This window comes from Triturus cristatus, chromosome 7 (assembly GCF_964204655.1).
Source record: "Triturus cristatus chromosome 7, aTriCri1.1, whole genome shotgun sequence".
Classification (NCBI taxonomy): Eukaryota; Metazoa; Chordata; class Amphibia; order Caudata; family Salamandridae; genus Triturus; species Triturus cristatus.
In genome coordinates this window covers 1487346342-1487366679 of record NC_140590.1, presented here as the reverse complement: position 1 = coordinate 1487366679, position 20338 = coordinate 1487346342, and the positions used below count along the sequence as shown (strand labels likewise).

Here is a 20338-nt window from a genome sequence, read left to right as displayed (position 1 = left end):
CCACCAAACTCCAAATCAAGGTCTAATTAACCTTCAATTAAAACAAATATACTGCAATTAACTAGATATTCAGCCACAGCCCTGTAGGCACCAATATAAGAATGAGACTTACAATTGACATTAACCATGAACACCTGATTAAAGTATGAGGAAATGTATCCCTGGAGGTTAGAGGCCTAGAAAACAAAGGAAATTAGTTAATTCAGCTTATTTTAGTTCACAAGCCTCACTTTTTCACTGAAATTGTACCATGCCTACTTCATGGGTCCTCCTGAGATACTCATATTTATGTTGCTGTACTGTATACAATGCAAATACAGATCAAGCTTCGAGCGGCTCCTCAGAAACTGTAAACATTACAGGTTAGGCACTGAAGATTAAGCAGGTAAAGCATGTAACTAGATGCAATAATTCAGAGAGACATACATATTGTTTCAGCTTAAACTTTAGACAATTAAAAACACTGACATGGTATGAGGGCAGTACATTCCAGATCTTATCTTTGGTCACTCTAAGTGACCTACTTTCATCTGATAAGGCTGTATGTCACAATATCAAGGTCAGCAATATCAAACTGCAACAAAAGTGAATCCACAATATTGGCTACCAATATATTGTCAAGGTGAGCATGCAGGGCAGTTTATAGTTCTTATTCCTAACTGCAAATCTACTTTACCTTCATGATATAGGGATAATCAATACTGAAGATGTTGCAGGTCAAAACATTGACTGCAATAGCTGCCTTTTGGGCCCAAAACATTTGAAGTTCCTGGTAGAGTGCATATCTCTAGTATGTTTCTGGGATGGGAAGCATCCCTTCAGATAGGTAGGATCAGACCATTGTGTTGAACTTAATAAGATTCTCGACTGAAAGTGAGCCATACCAAGGGCCTCTTGAACAAGAGAACAAACTTTTTAAGAACCAACACAGAATGAACAGTTCTATTTTGTTTTACTTGTAACTTGTCCACGTTGCTTTAGGGCACATGCAGATATTTTGCCGAACAACAAAGTGATTTAAGGAAAAACACTAACTCAATCAATAAATTAAGATATGAGACACTGAACCACAGTTTATCCCCAGGGTGATTGTAGAGATTGTCGTGAGCTGCTTTGCTTTGGTTGCAGTAGCTACCCTATAGTCAAAAACGAGTGATAAATATAAGCCAGAGATTCCTTACAGACTGCACTGTCAATGGAGGATCAGCATGTTCTGAAGATAAATTAAAGATGAGGGATGATTGGGTGGCACCAGAGCGCAAAATCACAGTTTTACTTGCATTGACTCACAATTGATTAACAGTCATACAGGGACAGCTGTACGACCCTTGTAAATTGCGCCTCGCAATTTGCGCCCGATTGCGAGTCGCAACTTGCGAGGTGCAATTTATAATGTACTATAGTGTTAGAGATACTTATTAAATGAATGAGTGCAAAATTTAGAAAGCTCTGGAATCACCTCGGTATGGGTATCTCTGCGTTGACCACGGCTAAGAAGGTAGGGGGTAGAAAAAGCGCTCAATCTTTGAAGAGTTCCGTTTCAGCAGTTTCCTAAATTTAAGCAAATTAGGGCACATACGTAAGGCGATGGGGAGAGAGTTCCAGAGATGCGGGGCACCATAGGCAAAAGATTTGCCCCGAGTTCGTAGTTTGTTAACCTGAGGGACTACTAACAGAGACTTCTCACCAGAACACAGGGATCTGCTAGGTTTATAAGGGACAAGTTTTTCCACCAGATACCTGGGCCCGCTATCATTGATAGTTTTATGGACCAGACAGCAGATTTTAAACTTGATTCTGTCACGGATAGAGAGTCAGTGAAGACCTTTCAGTAACAGCACAGAGGATGCCCTGGAAGGCAGATTCAGAGCCAACCGGACTGCTGTATTCTGGACTACTTGCAACCTATTTAGCACCATCTCATTTGCTGCACTCAAGAGTGCATTACAGTAGTCCAGACGACTGTCTACTAAATCTTTGAGTAGGGTCTTATGGACAGATAAAGGGAGAAGATAGAACATTCTTCGAAGGATCTTCAGCATGAAAACGCATGTGCCTGAAACGACCGCCACCTGGTCTTTCATGGATAAGGTGAGGTTGGGGGTCGCAAAATGCGAGGCTCTTGCATATTAATGAGCTACTTGCAATTTGCGACCCTATTGGGAATGGATGGACCTCCCAGGGATGGTTGCCTGCTGGGCTCAGCAGACCACCATGTCTGGGATTGCTTTTCAATAAAGTAGTTTTACAAAAAGAAATGCAGCCTCTTTTCCTTAAAGGAAAACAGGATGCATTTTTGTGCACTGCCTGCCCCTTAAAAATATTTCCCCCTGCATTTGCAAAGGGTAAGGGGTCCCCTGGGGACCCCTTCCCTTTTGAGAGTGCATTACCACCCTCTTGAAGAGGGAGGTAATTTGCGAGTGTTTTGAGACCGCAAATGCGGTCGCAAAAAAATCATACATAGCTTTGGGCTCACTATTAGGAACGGAACACCCCTTCCTAACAGTGACTCGCAATTCCTAAATAGCGAGTTGCAAATAAATTGTAACTCGCTATTTACGAATTGTACATAGCCCTGTGACATTTTGCTTGCGCAAACAGGTCGCAAACCCATATGCGCATGCAAAATAGGGTCGTACATCTGGCCCTAAATGCCTTATTTATTGCAAGCATGCAGAAATGACATGGACACAAGTAGAGTCATTAGTCAGCCCTTCTTGTTCCTGTACTGAGGTCACACAGGTAGGTGCCAAAGCCCTAAAAGAACTATATTACTAGATCGTGAACTTCATTTACCTGGTACAAAACCTCTTACTCCCCAGTTACATCATGTCTGTTTCACTTTTCTCTATGATCTCTGCTTCATTTATAGCTCTCCTTAAATGGCTTTGTAGTCTGAAGAGGCTCGTCATTAGTTAGAGTACATCTGCCTTGCATTCTATCATGGAGTTCACTATATAAAATGTTGTACACCAGCGTCTTATTTAATATTAAAACGTATCTTCTTTGCACTTCTTCCATGCAAATCTGCTATATTTCAGGTGTAGCCTGTGCTCCTGTTAGTTTAGGAAACCGATGGATTAGAAGTGCAACTGTCCCTCTTTCACTGCCTGGTGACATTAGATTTTCTGCATTACAGACTAAATAGGAATATCAATATATAGTTTATATACAGACGCATAAAGTGTGATATGTTATTTACTACCTTTGAGTGTGGGAAGGGCCCATGATTAGCACAGCATGTTACATTTTGCATTAATGGTATAAGCCATGGGGTTTTACCATAGCATGTACATACAGAGAGGGCACCAGGTTACATCTGTGTAATGACATTCAAAGTTGGGATTACTCAAGTTAGACAGACCGTTCTATTGTGATAATTAGGAATATATTAATTAGTGAATGAACGTTTATTTGTGCACTCGCTCCAAATAAGATTTGTCTGGCTATCTGTATTTTAAATGGTGTGGTAAAAATAGGTTTTCACTTTTTCACTTCATATCTGCAAATCCTATTTTGGTCTGAGCTATAGAGAGCTTCAAATATCTCACTCTCTCTTTCCTAGAGGTAATCTATCTACAGACAAACACAAAAGGGATTAATGATCAACCCCCCTCTGCATTGGTTGCTGTCTGTTGCGTTCAGCAACCCACATGTCAGTAGAAACAGTCCGTATAAGGATTCTTTTACAATGTATGGAGATTGAAGCACCCATGAACTGCTAGGAATGGCATTTTGATATTTTTTTTAATGAAAATGGACTTTACAATTTTTATTTTGGACCTGAATCATTATGTTTCACAGAACATATAGGTGGGGTTGTAGCTATGAGTGATGCTGCATTTGCTTAGTATGATGTGTGGATGGGTTAAGCATGCTGATCCTCTGTTCCCTCCCCGTATGCAGGGTGAGAGACAAGGCTGACCCCTCCTGACTTCATAGAGCATCAGAAGGACAATGACAGATCCCAAGACTGCAAATGGTAACAATCTTGTATCCTTCTATGCTCTGTCAGGGTGGCTTGACAAGTGTACAACGTTATGTCAAAATAGCAACCAGGGCATCCTCAGTCACTGATTTACCATTGTGTTTGGGGGCAGTGGGCGATTCTGATGAGCACCCCCAATAACTCCTCTCTCCTTTCTCTCAGGGTCACCTGTCCTGTACTCTCAGGATTTATCTCTCTATGGAAGGAGTCAGTATTCGTTAGATGTGTGGTATATTTGGGCAGCTATTCACTGCCAGAGACACCATTTAACCCCCTGTGCAAAAGGAAAACTGAAGTTGTTAGACTACTGTGTAGAAGCTCTAGGCAGTGAGAACAGTGTGCAGGATATATTTTTTTTTTTGCTGTTGTTTGCAGGAGGATTTTCAACTATGGAGAAGGCTGACACAGATGATCTCCTCTGAGCAACAGATCCCTCAGCTAGATAGATGTTCTTCAGTTTCCTGCAGCTTCTAGTCATCTACCTGAACCTGCACCAATCCAACTTCACCCTGTCACAGCCCATGCACTCCAGCCACATCAGCTTCCTAGGCAAAGATCTCCTCCACACGGGGGCCCACTTATCTTCTGAAAGCTGACCATCAGCATGCCCCCTACCCCACTTCAGGACGGCCCATGCAAGAAGAACCTTGCTGACCAGGGGGTACTTGCCAACCCATGGGCCCACTGCAAGAGCAAGTTCACATTAATTAAGTTTTGGTTCAGTCTGAACCTGGCCTTCATGTGGGTAGGCATGCCTCTGTTATTTCTATTATCTTCCACTTTAGGTCTGTATATAGCACCAGTTACATAAAGTTTAGTCAAAGAGTGAACATTCCATTCCATATACTGCCCCAAATTCAAATTGGCATAATCCAGCATGATTCAGTTTTAGTACTTTAACAAACAATACTCATGTGGAAGTTGTCTTGATAAAGTCAGTGCAGTGCTGGTCCATCTCCTAAGTCCATGATATAGTGTGAATGGTCAGTGTCCTCAGTGTGCAATTTACATAGGGGATTGTGAGACTACATCAACGTGAGAATTGCCCATTAAATTACTAAAACAGAGTTAATCTGATATAAATTAAGCCTTAGAAATGTCCCAAGAGTGGCAGTTACTAAGGTGCGAAACAAGGGTTGGGTGAGAATTGAGCAGAAAGGTTGAAAATTGGATGGAAAATGATGCAAGCAATACCAGCTGTATCTTTTCAAGAACCAAGACAGAAATACAAATCCGAAAAGTATCCTTTTCAATTGTGTGTGTAGCATATGGGTATTTGGACAAATTATTGAGTTTTTAATATCGGGAGATAGAAATATACAGGGAAAATATAGTGATTACAATATAGAGTGATGCAGAAATATTGTTGTATTTAATATCATTATTTTAGGTAAGTAATATCATTGTTAGAAATATTGTTGTTTTAACTATCGATGTCAATAATATAGTTAGTTAAAAAATATTTTTGGGATAATTTGAATGTATTTTAGTGCATATATTATTTTATTGCGTTATTGTTTGTATAATTGTTTTTAATGTTTTTAAATATAGTTTGTAATTTTAGGTGATATTTAGTTATGTAATTACTAATAGCAATTTATAGTGTTATAGTGGGTTGCTAGGTTTGTAGATTGCCTATTATTTATGTAAATTGTATAATGTTTATATATGTTTATGTAAATTAATATTGTTTATATTAAGAGCTGTATATTGTTTTATGAATGATTAGGTTTATTCAAATATGTAATGTGTTTGAAGTTAAATACTTTCCCTACTGTTGCACAGATGGGAGTGAGAATAGTAAATGTAATTCCTTCGAAGTCCAACGATTTCCCTACTCTTTATATAATTTTTAGTGAATGTGTTTTTTGGAGCACAGACAAACTTGCACATTACAAGAACGGCTTTAGTGATATATTAAAATCTGATCTATCACACAACATACACTGGTTGCGCAGTATTAAGATTCTTTTGGGCAATATAGGATTGATTGACTAATGGAATGACCCACTAAACGCTAGATTCCCTTCTAAGGATAAGCTGAAAGTTATATATTGGGAATGGGTTTTCATGGTTGAAACTACGCAAGGTCTTTCCTCTCCTCTAACAGGTCGTTTTCTCGATCTAAAAGTTAGCTCATCCCTTCAGAGGTACTAGGATATAATCGAGAGGTCTTCTGATCGTAAGTTGTATTTTCAGCTACGGGTGGGTACTCTACCAGTTGCTGAATTTACTTCTGGATGGAGGGGTCATCAAAACAAATGTGACAAATGCTATAGATGCACAGAGGAACGTGAATCCGTAGGACACTTGTTATTTTTTTGCCCTATGTACGCGGCCCCCAGGAAAACTTGGATAAAACCCGTTTGCAGAATTTTGGGTATCAGGAGCTATGTTACAGCTCTTCGTATCCTAAGCACTGATACTGCTCCTTTTATTTGTATAGCAATGGCTAAGTTCCTAGGGTGGGCCTGGGGCTTACGGTCAAAAGCCTTGAGACATGATGGTAATTCTGCGTAAACATCTGTAATTGCACTAGTTTTATTTATAGCTAACTTTAGGCTGGAAACACAAATAGCAATCCTACTAAACTGCGCTGTTTTATCCTGGGAATAAATGTATTGGTTTTAAACTGATTCTTTAGCTTTCCGACGGCTGTATAGGAATTTAATTCTAGTCTTAAAAATTTTTTTAGGTAATTTATATTGTTTTTATGTTATGATTGTAATGTGCTTTTATGACTCAACCGTTGAATAAAGCTTGATTGATTGATTGATTGGTTTTTTGGAGTTTTAAATTTGTAATATTAGATTTGCTATCTACATTAATAAAAATACCTTTTTTATTGAATTGTTTATTTGTTATGGTTTTATTGTGTATGCATTTTATATATATATATCTACATATATATTTATAGATATATATATGTGTGTGTGTGTTTTATTTCCACAGAAATTAATTATAAATATTAAAATAAATCTAAAATGTAAAATACATCATTTTAATACATATGTTACAGTACATTTATATAGAGAGAGAGATAAATATATATATATTCATATAAATACAAACACATATATCTGGATACATATGTGTTTGTGTTTTTGTTTAATTATATATTTATAGATAGTATTAACTATTAGTGGAATACATTTCATTTACATTATGTTAAATGTATATATCAAATATTTAACATTTACTACTTTAAACTCTATTTGCATTTAAAGAAATCAACATTTTTGTATATTTGTTTATGGTATTAGTGTTAACTGTTTTTTTCCGATATTTTCCGATATTTTGTACTTACCATTATAAGTATAGGGACACAATATTTTGGTAAACAATATTTTTGGCATGTTATTTACCTCAATGTTGCATCAGTGATCCTGCATATGTATGCACTCAATATTTACCACTGATTTATCACTATGAGCTACATGTACCATAGCTATATACACTATTCAGCAGTGCTACCCACCCATATACCCACATCATAACTAACTGATTATAAAACTAGCTGCTCACACTATTCATTCACCATCAGCTTTTGTATACTGCCCACTCTCAAGGCTAATGTCAAACATCAATCTCCGCACTTGCAAAACTACACATTCACCCAATCAGCCATGATCCACATAATTTTGACTCCCACAGCATGAGTCAGCCACCGACAGGCAAAAAATCACCATTTCCTTGAGGTTGAGCCTGTGTATCCTATCCTGCTTGGTGGTTGGCTGTGGTGTGTGCAACCTTACCTTGTAATGTTTGATAAGCCTGTAAAGTAACTCTGCTATGTTACAGTTGACTCGCACAAGATCTGCTTAAACTAAACATTGATTGGTTTTGTGAGGCCTCAAACAACAATCATGTTAGATTTTCACATGAGGGACAGTTTGTTGGTCTGTGTGCCACGGAGATAGTCTACTGTCTGATCTGAGTTACCTCAGTTACTGCATCGACTGCTGTCACTGTGTGTGGTGTGTTTTTGCATCCACACACCCAACAACCAGCTATCACAAAAATAAAACATTCACCTAAAATATGCAAGGCCTATTGGCTTTGCCAATGCTTACTTAATTTGTATTCATTGCATGTCTAAATGAGACATTAAGCTTCATCGAGGAAATGCTGCTAAAAGATTGAGGCTCTGCTATTTTTCCGAACAGAGAGACTGGTGTAGTAAACAGTGATGAGTCACTGGAAGATACCAAGCAGGTGATATTTCACAGCATTTTCAAACCAGTTGGTAAGAGTCACGGGGCATATTATCAAGAATGGTGTTAAAAGTATTGCCGCTTTAGCGGCAGGGAGCTGCCGCTAAAGCGGCGATAAAGGGCTTCATAATATGCCCAAGAGAATTCCAATAGAAGCCCATGTTCTGGTGTGAACCTGGGCTTCTATTGGAATTCTCAAGGGCATATTATCAAGCCCATTATCGCCGCTTTAGCGGCAGATTCCTGCCGCTAAAGCGGCAATAATTTTAACGCCGTTCTTGATAATATGCCCCCCCTATCTTTTTCCACTAGAAAAGTAAAGACCTACTACTCCCTTCTTTTCTGAGTTTGTTTGTTTACTGGGATTACAGAAATAATTGCCCCATGTAATGCGTACATCTCTGATGCCGATTAATACCTAAGAGTGATTACTTTCACGTAGCAGTATGTGCAGTTCTTTACTTTCTTTTTTGACTAATTAGAACATTTGCAAAACACAGTAAGAGGGATCATACCTGACATGGTCCAACATTGCTAGTGGCCACCATTAGTTGGATGTCCCTGAAGAAAGAAATTGTCAGGAATTAGAAAAATGCATTCTTTGACACCCAGATTTAGGCAGTAGAAACTATTTTCATCACTGTGTAATCTCTTCAGTTTTGAATACGCATATAGTACAACATTTTAATATGACTTCTATAATGAAACTAGAGGATGCAAGAAACATGTAGGTGACACAACTTAAATTGCAAAGCTTCTGAAACACCACTTAAACGTTAAATAATATTAGGACATTTTTCCCAAAACGTTTTTTGAGTTAGGATTTTGGAAGTTTTGTCACCAGTAAAACCAACTGAGTGTATCACCACTTGAACGTTGTTAACTAAGTGGCGATTGCAAATATGGATATGCTTCCTGAAGTTACAAAAGTTGCAACGCCAAATTCAAAGGCGTTCCCACTGCAAAATTCAGCATATGTACCATGATGTCAATGTGATCATAAAAAGTTTTTTTTTTTTTTAAAGAAATGTATTTATCCACTGGGCAGAGTCATCATAATAATCAAAGAAGGCAGTCCTAATATACCAAAACAGACTTTCCTCATTGCAAAAATGAGATTACATATATTTATTTCATTTCTATACAAGGAATATTTAACCTAAGATTTGAACTGAGAGTAAGGGCCTGATTAGGATGTGAGTGGGACCGCCACTGACGGTTTGCCCGACAGCCAGGATAGCATCCCGACCCCCGCATTATGATGTGGTTGGTTGGACCGCAGCGGTCGGAGGGACAAACTGACACCTCCGACAGGCTCAAAGAGTCCGTTGGGGCGTTGGGCAGACTGTAATCAAACAATGGCGGAGGAGTCTTTGCAGGCACCGCCATAGGGATTACGATGCCCCTTTCCAACAGGCTTTTCATGGTGGTCCCATCGTCATGAAAAGGCTGTCAGACATTTTGTGGGCCCCTACTAGGGCCCCAGTAGGCCTCCGCGATGTGGCGCCCCCAAACATCCATGCACCATGTGCCAGGCACCACATGGTGCCTGGCACACGGTGCATGGATGTTCAAACACACCCCTTTTTCTATTGCTGCTTGTGCTGCGGCCCTTTTCTGGAAAAAGGGATGTATACGACCACCTGCACGGCAGTCTTATCATAATTGTGGTGTCTGGACCACTGACTCCTTGTCGGCTGGTCTCGAGCCACAAACTATCTCAGCTGGATGCTTGCCTGGCCACCATCAGAATGAGGCACTAAGTGTTTTCAATAAATACAATCCGTAAAAACCGTATGAAAGTAAATAATAAAGTGCACGCAAATAGAAAAAGATTTATGAAATATACATGTATTCCTCCTGAGAACAAATCAGCATACCCAATGGCGTCAACTAATCTACAAAAAAAAGTACATTGAAGATCAAAAGTGCATCTTGCAAAAAAATAAATATAATATTTTTTTTGCGGTATCGAAAGGTGGTATTATTTTCGGGAATGTGCAGCATCGTAGACCAGTGTGGCATTTACTGACATTGAAGGTAGTGTGCTCTCTGATGCTGTTTGGTGATCATGTTTATGCAAAACTTCTCTGAGGCCTTTTGGCATGTTGGCCTCATTGTTGTCTTTAACATTACCTGGAACTGAGGCTTCTTTCTCAAAAATGTCCCTATTGCGAAAGTCCCTTTCAGCTCTTTATTCTTTGAAGACCTATGAAGTTGTTCTGAGCCTCACTCAGCAACTTTGTTAGCGAACTGTTTCTGGTATGGACAGCTCTTCAATTGATTCAGTAAGTCATTTATCTCTTCTTTTCTAAATGTCAATTTGCACTTTCTGACACCTGGCTGATTTCTGCCTTGCATCACTTTTGTTTACAGCATTATTTTGTTATGTTTATGATTATCAGTGGTTGAGCTTTGTAAACCTGGTCGCATCTGCCTTCAGCATAAATGCTCTGTGTGACATATAATTTAATCTTGCGTGGCAGCGCTGAGCCTTGATGCAGGACCTGACCAGCAGGTTCTCTGCCAAAGACTTGCAAATTCTTTGCAATGCTTTGATGTCTTCAACTGCTTCACAGTAGCTGGAGCTGTGCTTTGACACCATGTGCATTAAGGATCAATTCCGTACTTCGACAACAACACACACATGGCATGCACGAGCAGTTTGCTTGGTCATTGGCAAACTCTCTCGGAGAGCACTGTTGATCTTTGGGTTATTTTATCCTGTCTCGTTACCAGCTGTAGCATCTTCCCCAGCCTGGGTACCCGCCAATGACTACACCATTCAATGAGCTTAGAACTACACGTATTTATTTGTCTGCTTGTAACTGTGAACTCAACATTTTAAACCAGGCTTCCATTGTATTTCACGCTAACACTTACGTCACAGTGCTAGGGAGTCCATTTGGAGGCAAAAGGGTTCCATCATAAAAACTATCAAGAAACTACAGAATTGATGATTGTATAGGTAAAGAAAATAACATTACCTGTCAGTCTGAGTGCTTATTTTGTGACCCAATAATGAGATAAATGATTTAGTATTGAAAAAAAAACTCTTCAGAATAAATGCTTTTCCAAATTAGTGTAATCTCTTAAGGAGTTGACCTTGATACATCTTATATGTAACATTTCTCACTTTCCTAAATTGTTTAATTAAACTGGTTGGATTATTTTGATGCCTACCACTACATATTATTGAAGTTTATGTTAAATTACTCCTTCAGGAGTCCATTGTGGTTTTGAAAAGGGGGGACTTGTTGGAAGCACAATGGATTGCTGAGCACAATTAATTGGAAGCTTTTGCTGCTTCCTTGTTAAATGTCACATAGCCAGCCCTCCACAGGACTGCAGTCAACTTTTGTTCTGCAAGTCAAAATCTTCTAGCTTCACCTGAACTTCATTTATGATCTCAAATTTTCAATCATTTCACCTGCTTGTATCACATTTCTGTACATTACTTGACCTACACTTCATTTTCTCTCTCTCAATTTTTACGGTAGTTCTTAAAACTTACAGATTAAAAGAACCATAGATAAACTAATCCTTCATCACACCTTCTTAAACCTTTTTTCACTTGGCATGTCCTTGAAGGTTTTTCCTTATGTCAACCGTGTCCCAACATAAATAATATGCATATCATAGGTTATATTTATGTTTTTAATGTCTGTAATACTTGCATGGTCCTGCATTGCGGCTCACTACCCAAATCAAAACACCATGTTGTTTGCATTATCAATCAAACTCTTCATGTCTAAGGTATGTATCACAAGACCTGTTGCTATGTACAGAATTTCTTGATGAAATGTCCCTGCCACATCAATATAAAAATAAATTTAAAAAAGCAACTCCAGTAGTAAGCTGCAGGTGCTATTAGAAATGGCTTACTTTTCCATTGCCAGAGACAGCATCAGTTTTCCTCCCGATATATCCATTGAGGCTGCCAGAAGGAGGTCCTGTAATTGAGGTAACAACATTGTCAGAGATGATACCAATACCTGCCATTCCATGTCACACAGTCCAGAACATATGGGTGGCATTGGATCACACATAACAAAACACCTCTACCTCATCTTTTGTATGATAGTTGCATTTTTAGCTCTGACCTTCTGGTAGGTAAATGCTTACTGACAGGACACCTCACATATTCAGTTAGATAAACATGGCTGCTAGTTGGCTATTGGATTGTGCTCCCCAACCCACAAAGCAACACATGTTGGCATCACATCTTCTGGAACCACACATAATTTGGCAGCACATCACCAATATTCCATTGTATGATGAATGTACACCTTCCACATTCTCATAGATACTATTTGCTTTCTTCACAGTGCACTGATTTGTAGGACAACTAATGAAAGGTTATTGTAATGCTGTCAGTGATCGGTCCAACACAATCATTTGGTGTCAAATTAATATACCTCATTGTGACATACATCGTGTTGTTATGTACATCAATGCTGGATACCATGAAAATGTAATCATGCACGGCTATACTTACCACATTCAGTACAAGGAGTGACTTCAGTTGAGTGCCTGGAATTGCAGCGAGGATTTCCATGGAAGGGGTGAGACGCAAAATAATCTTGCCAGGCTCAAGTGAGAGCACTGGAGCCCTGCTTAATGTGATGAGTATTTTGATTGGTTCATTCTTGGGATACATATTTTTTATCTGTGTATAGGAGCAAAAATGTATGTAGTTCAGTGACTAAAAAGATATTACTTATAAACAGTATCAAAAGACTCTTGTTTTACATAAAATAAAATTACAACACATTAGACCATAGCAATCTTTCTGCTTAAAATCTGGAAAATGTTGGTCACTGCCACATCCAGTGCAGAGTTAAGTTTCTATTGCTTACCGGTAATAATCGTTACTCCTGGTTCTGTGGTCCTCATCCCATTCATTCCTTATGAAGATCTATCATCTACCTAGCAGAAAATACACAAGGAACGCTGGTTCCCCCTACCTCACTCCTTCTTACTGGGAGTACATAAACCGTACTTACGCTGCATTTGGTCTGATTATCCTCCGAAGAAAGGCAAGCTGTTTGGGAGCGAGGGAGATGCGTAATGAATAGGACAAAGTCAATGGGCCCAGGAGTAATGAAGATTAGTGGTACTTAATAGGACATTACCCCCAGGTCCCTAGGTCCTCGCTCTATTCATTACTTATGGAGAATACCAAAACCAGACACCCAGTTAACCGTACCGAAACAAAACACACCAAGGACACCACACTTAAAGTAGCACCCAAGTGAATTTATTCAAACAAGGTACAAAAAAGAAAAAGAGATTTAGGCGCACACAGTTTGCAATACACCTACCCCAAAATTGGCATCCTCTCCTGAAACATTCTGGAGACGATGATGGTGAATAAAAGTACTGGAGGAAGCCCACGTAGCCACCTGACAAATCTAAGGAATGAACACCCCAAGCACTTCAGTCCACAAGGCCGCAACTCTCTTCGCGGAGGAGCACCTGCCAGGGAATGAGCCAGCTCAATCACCTACTTCAGCTACCGGCTAATGGATAATGAGGTGGCCTTCTCCACCTTCAAAGCTGAATGGAAAGAAACAAACAAGGCCTCTGATTTCCGAAAAGACTTTGTGCAATCCAGATACATTAAGAAAGCCTGCTTCACGTCCAACAGAGACCAATCCAAGTCCCCAGAAGAGACAGAAACCTACACCAAAGACAGCAGAAGCAGCTCCTGGGACTTATGGAATTGAGACAGCACCTTAGATACAAAAGAGGCAACCAACCTAAAAACCACATCATCATCAGAAAACGACAAGTAGGGTTCCCTGGGCATGAGAGCACCCAGTTCCCTAATCCACCGAGTAGAAGTGATCACCACTAAGAAAATCACATGGAAGGTGACAAACTTAATATCAATCAACAGCAACAGTTCGAAGGGAGCCGATACCAGAGCCTTCAAAACCAACGGCAAATCCCACAAGGGAAGAAGCGGCTTCACCACAGGATGGGCAAGTGAGAGGTTGCAAAGCAACCTGATCACAAGATCATCCACATCATCCAGATTACCCCATGGAGCCCGAAAAGCCTTAATGGCAGACCACTAGGCTTGAAAGGTAGAAACCACCAAGCGCTTTTCAAAGCCCTCCACCAAAAATTGTAATACATCCATTAGGGAACACTCCAATGGAGACAGATAGAGGGAACCACACCAATGGCCAAACTTCCCACAGTGCCTCTCATACGACATCAGAGTGGAAGGACAACAGGACTGCTGAATAGCCAGCCCTAGGTGTCAAGGCAATCACTGGTGCTGCAACCCCCGCCTCTCAACTTCCAGACCGAGAGACAGAGCAGTGAAAGGGCCAGAGATGGGACAGCCCCCAGAGGAGAAGAAAGCATGGCACCATCCATGGACCCTGAACAGCAGTCAGCCTGAGACTGGGGAACCATTACAGATGGGGCCAAAAAAGCACCACCACAATCATCATCCAGGACTCTCTCTGGAGACGCTCCAGAAACTGGAGAAGCATAGCAATCAGTGCAAAGGCATGCAACAGGTGGTTGGGCTAAAGTACCATCAGAGCATCCAGGCCTCCACCAAAACCGAGATACTTGAGCATTGTGCCGGGTAGCAAAAAGATCCAGTAAGGGTTTACCAAACCTCCTACACACCTCCTAAAAAACCTCCCTGGTAAGACACAGCTCATGAGAGAAAGGGAAGAACTGGCTGAGGACATCTGCCACCCCATTGTCCAACACCCAAACATACACAGATAGCAGGGACAGAATGTGCTGTTCCACCCAAAGGAATATTGGCTGAGCCTCCGCATTGATTGACTCGGACCGAATCCCCCCGATTGTTCAAATAGGCCACAATGACCTGGTTGTCGGAGCGCCCCTCCAGCAAGTCCTGAAACCCCCCAACAGCCCAGGAAACAGCCATCAGCTCCCTATAATTGAAGGACCTCTGTCCCTTTCTCAGAGACAAGCAGGCCTGCAAGGACCTGTCCCCCAGAATTGCACCCAAACCAAATGCACCATGTCCTGAGAGGGCACTAGTTGAATCTTCTCCCAGTTCAGGAGAAACCCATGCGCCTTGATTGAGGCACACACTATCTCCAGATGTCCCAGGATCAGCTCCTCTGAGGGAGCATGGAGGAGCCAATCGTCCTGATAAGTGTACAAAAGGATGCCCTGGAGATGAAGGCCACAAGAAGAGCCACTACCTTGGTAAACACCCAGGGCTGATTGCAGTCCAATGGGAAGGACCAGAAACTGGTAATGCCCCCCTAATGCAGAACCTCAGAAACTTTTGAAAGAGGGGGTAAATGGGTATATGAAAATCCTGCAAGTCCAGATGGTCCTTCAGCACCAATGGGATAATCCGCTGCAGGGTCTTCATCTTGAAAGGGAGATGCAACACAAACTGGTTCAGATCCTTCAATTCTATAGCCAGCTGGAGGCCCCCCATAGCCTTTGCCACCAGAAAGATGATGGAATAAATCTACCCCACATCCAAGAGGGGGACCATCTGAATGGCTCCTTTCTGCAACAGAGAATGACTTCCCTACACCAGAGCCACTTGATTAATCTTCCTGGAAGGTCAAGAAGTCCGACGGATACCGGATGCCAAAGGGACCTCCCAAAACTTGATCGTGTATCTGTGCCTCACATGTCCAACACCCACGGGTCACAAGTGGATTGCTCTCAAGCCTGGAGGAAGTACCAGAGGCGACAGCCTAACACAAATTCCTGCAACATCATGCAGTCAGGAGCAAGACTTAGGCAGGGGGATTTTACCTCCTGAAACCCAACCCTGTCCTGCAGTGAACTGGTCTTAAGACCTGGGGAGCTGCTTCCTGGAAGTGGAGAGAAAGGGAGATTTAGGCTTAAATGACGGTCTCTTACTTGCTGCGCCTTTGAGGGAGGAGGAATGTTTCTTCTCCTTGAATAACTTATGCAGCTTTTCCTCCTATTCTACTCCAAACAACAAAGACCCCTGAAAAAGCAACCTCAACAGGGACAACTTCTGGGCAGAATCAGTCCTTTAGTCCTTAAGAACAATGGGGCACATGCATCAACATACGGAATTGCGATTCCTTTATAGTGATTTTTTAGAAATCGCTATAAAGGAATCGCAATTCCTTATGAATGTAGGAATCGCTAAAAAAATTGTGATTCCTACATATTCCTTAATTGCGAATTGCAAATCGCAATTAAGGAACAGTTTCTCATTTATTCCTATGGCCTATAGGCCCATAGGAATGAATGGGAATTCCATGTGCAATTTGCGAGTACTAAATAGGTACTCGAAAATTGAGCATGCAATTTCGAGGGTGCAAGGGTGCCAAGAGGACTCCCTGATGCACCCCTGAAATTGCCATGTGACCACATGTTGCGCACACATATGCCCCAAGGGCATGTGTGTGTGTAACATGGAACTTTGAAAAATGCACTTTAGTGCATTTTTCAAAGTTTTCGCAAATTACCATCAACTTTAAATTGATGGTAATTTGCGATCCCTAATTGTGAAATCGCAATTTAAAATTGCATCATGCATTGCATGTAGAGAATCGCAATTGTGACCAGTATTTAGAATGATGCATGTGCCCCAATATTCCTACAGCCTGCCACATAAACTTGCCCGAAAGGGCCAAAGCCCAGACCACATCAATCGAACTATCTGAAAGATATTCTGCTTTGTTTTCAATCTGATCCAGCAGACCAGCACAGTCAGAGGCATCGTCCAAGAATCTGAACAGCGCTTTGAGATTAGTCAGCAATTATTGAGCTACATAGATACCATAGATTTCAGCCCGAAGAGTGAGATGGGAACCGGAATAGACATTACGAAGGGAGGCATCCACCTTCTTATCCACCACAACCTTTATGACCGCATCTTCCACCAAGGAGGTCCACCCCACCAGACTGGCCACAAATGAATCAATGGAAATGGAATCCGGTAGGTCCTTCTGCATGATCTGGAAAGTGGTACAATTTTGCCACGTAGCGGGCAACATGATCTTACCCAGACCCCTACTTTCCCTCTTGAGGATCTCAGAAATGTACTGATGAACTGGCACATCCAGGGGCGCCGAACTCCAAAAGTACCGAAGCAAGTCCCCAGATGACGTTGAAGGCATTTCCTCATTCGGTAAACCCATATTAGCTTTCAAGTTCAAGTTCGGCAGCAAATCCTTAGAAACATATTTCCCCTTCCAATCCTCAGGCCCTTGACCCTCCTCCTCTGGCCCTGAAGAAGAAGGAGACAGAACTAGACCCATACCCTTAGGCTTAGAGGAGTCCCTCCTCTCCAACAATGTCTCCCATATCAATCTTTTCAACTTAGCATCCCCACACTCCGTGTGGCATTTGGAGGGGAAGGAGAAGAGCTGGAGGCACTATTGGAAGAAGGGGAAGACTCAGATCCATGCTTCCTTTTCCTTGTATTCTTCTGCATGATCCACAAAATGTATCAGGAGAAAGAAACAGACCATAGCAGAGCAATACACAGAACCCCTGTGAGGTACTTACTGGAGGCATAACTACTTCTCCTACCACCAACAAATGATGAGTAACATGCCCCCAGGTCAGCCCAGGCATGCCGTTCGTGGCTGGCACGCCTGGACCCTGCCCTTCTTCCCTCTGCGAATTCCTCGGAAACCAGGCACTGCCGGAGCGACCGCGGCCCAGAAAAACCCCAGCCACCAAGGGCTGGACTTGAGCCTCATCTCATCTCCCGGCAAGCCCAGCAGACTGGGAGATGCATTCCCCAAAGAAGATGGTCGCAACCAGGAGCCAACGGCCGCTGCTTCCGCCCAGCAGGGGCAGCTGAGCAAACCCTCGTCCAATTCTGTCAGCAGACAGAAAAAAGAACAGGACGAACGCTGGATAAGTACGGTTTATTTATTCCCTGTGGGAGGGGGTGGGGTTGGGGGGAACCAACATTCCTTGTGTTCTTTTTTCTGTCAGGGAGATGATAGATCTCTATAAGTATAAGTAATGAATGAGATGAGGACCTGGTGGTAACGTAAAGGTTTCTGAACAGTCCAGCCACAATTTAAAAAAAATATCAACCCAAAATGACATTAGAACTATGTTCAATTGCAAATTTTTCCACGATAGCCAGGTACATAAATATATCTATCTATGTGATTTGCCATGAATAGCTCTGTCAGGTAAGAAGGACCCCTAAATGCAGTGGATGGCCGTGTCACTTGGTTAGCGGAGGCCAGGGACTTTATCAACCTGCTAGGCTGACAGGCACTCGCAGTAGTCAAAATAACCCCACATGTCGTCTGCCTATGCAAAAAGTGAGGCCAGTTCTAATAAATACTACACAATTACGAACTATGAATTGCACATTTGTGGATCATTTTGCATAGACAGCAAATCTCCATTTGAAGACATGCTTATGTAAATATCCTGGTTAAGAGAAATTGCAGAATAAACAGACATACACCAAGGGCTTGCGAGAAGACTGTTTACCTTGCAGCCATGCCTGACTTCAGATTAGTCTGGAAGTCAACTCCGACAAGCCTACTCACCTACTTCTTTCATAATAGCAGGGGCATAACGTGGGTCCCGGAAGTGCAATGGGGGGGGAGAGGGACACGCCACTAGGGACCCTCCCCATTCAGCACAAGGCCAATGAATATGTGTGAGAAAGACTGGGTGAGGTTTCCTATCATTCTGTAGGGGAGGAGCGTCATTTTGACTTAGACCATTCAGAATGGCCATATTTAGATTTTTGTTTACAGTTTTATAAAGCGTGAACTCGTTCCAAGGGTATAGAGCATTCTACCTGAGAACCAGATCACCATACATGTGTTAGGCACGTGACGAGTCAAGGCTCTCACTCCTAAAGGCCACACCTCATATTCGCATTGCAGACCTGTCTAAGAAAATCTATTTTTTACTTTAGAAAATGAACGGCATTAAACAGGCTTATTTCAACATATAATTATATTATATGTGGTTCGTAGCTGGAGAGAGACTAAGTATACACGAAAGATCTTACGAACAGCTTTTAACTGCTTTTATGATATTACTAGACAGGGTCCCTGGATCATTTTTGATTACTTTCAGTGAAACAGTCTATTCACCAGGGCCACATCAAAGTAAATTCGGAAAATAGATAAACTGAATCGTGTTCTTTGTTAGTAGGGAGGTTTTCTTCCACCTGATTCTTAACTTCTATGTTAACATAGTGTATTTTATTCACAGAGGCACGCCTTTCTTGTCACCAATCGATTTGTTTCTGTAAAAAAAGAAAACCTCTAGCTTCTGTCAGACCACTTTCAGTTATGATGTGATTTCATTTAGTTAGACCTTTTTTGTTACAAAACATTCATTTTCTTAGCAAAAATGAATTTGCTAAATTAGTATTTCACTGATTGGGCTTCCAAGTTTGAAATCAAAAGCAAAAAAGTTGCGCTTTTATCAATGCTAAACAATAAGGGTCAGATTTACAAGCCCCTTGTGCCACTTTTGCGTCACTTTTAACAAGGGAAAATTGACGCAAAAGTGTCGCATGGGGCATGTAAATCTGCCCCTATGTGATTAGGAATGATTTACTTACTGTATGTAACAACTTGAGTATTTTCATACGTTTATTAGTTGTGAACCACAGTACAAGGTACATTTGTAATGCCTAGGGAAACAATGAACAAGTGTTCATACAGACCTACCTGAGGAATCATGAACGCCAAGGTGTCTGTGGAGAGACGGCGAGCATCTTCAGCAGAAACCTGTGTGTGAGAAGCATTTATAGAGAGTGTGAAAATCAGGGCCGGCTTTAGTGCTGGTGGCGCCCTGTGCGACAATGTTTGTTGGCGCTCCCCCCCCCAGCCCCCTTTAACAGTGACCAAGTCTCCATAACCACACTCTCTCAGATGCATTGAATTAGTTATATAGCGCCACTCATACCAGTGTAGGGTGTCCGAGCACTTTGCATCACACACACATTACACAGAGACAATCAATCATACATGTGTAAATCAGTGTATAGGAAATGTTACATAAGCCAAAGGACTGAAAGTGTAGCAGTCACATGTCAGCCATACTGGCAGGCAGTATAGTTTAAGAGTGCTTGGTGTGGAGAAGCACAAACTTAAGAGTCGAAAAAGAAACCTCATAGTTGGGAGTTTTCTTTAAT

General features: G+C 41.4%; 1 protein-coding gene across 1 annotated transcript in view; it reads right to left on the bottom strand.

The window, feature by feature from the left end:
• BPIFB2 (BPI fold containing family B member 2) overlaps positions 1 to 20338 on the bottom strand; it is a 60307-nt gene that overhangs the window by 10697 nt on the left and 29272 nt on the right. Inside the window, exons 10-14 of the mRNA XM_085619258.1 lie at positions 19872 to 19931; positions 12701 to 12871; positions 12088 to 12155; positions 8718 to 8763; positions 113 to 176 (exon numbers count right to left, since the gene is read on the bottom strand). Of these exons, the coding sequence (XP_085475384.1) occupies positions 113 to 176; positions 8718 to 8763; positions 12088 to 12155; positions 12701 to 12871; positions 19872 to 19931 (409 nt within the window). The remainder of the gene's footprint in view (positions 1 to 112; positions 177 to 8717; positions 8764 to 12087; positions 12156 to 12700; positions 12872 to 19871; positions 19932 to 20338) is intronic.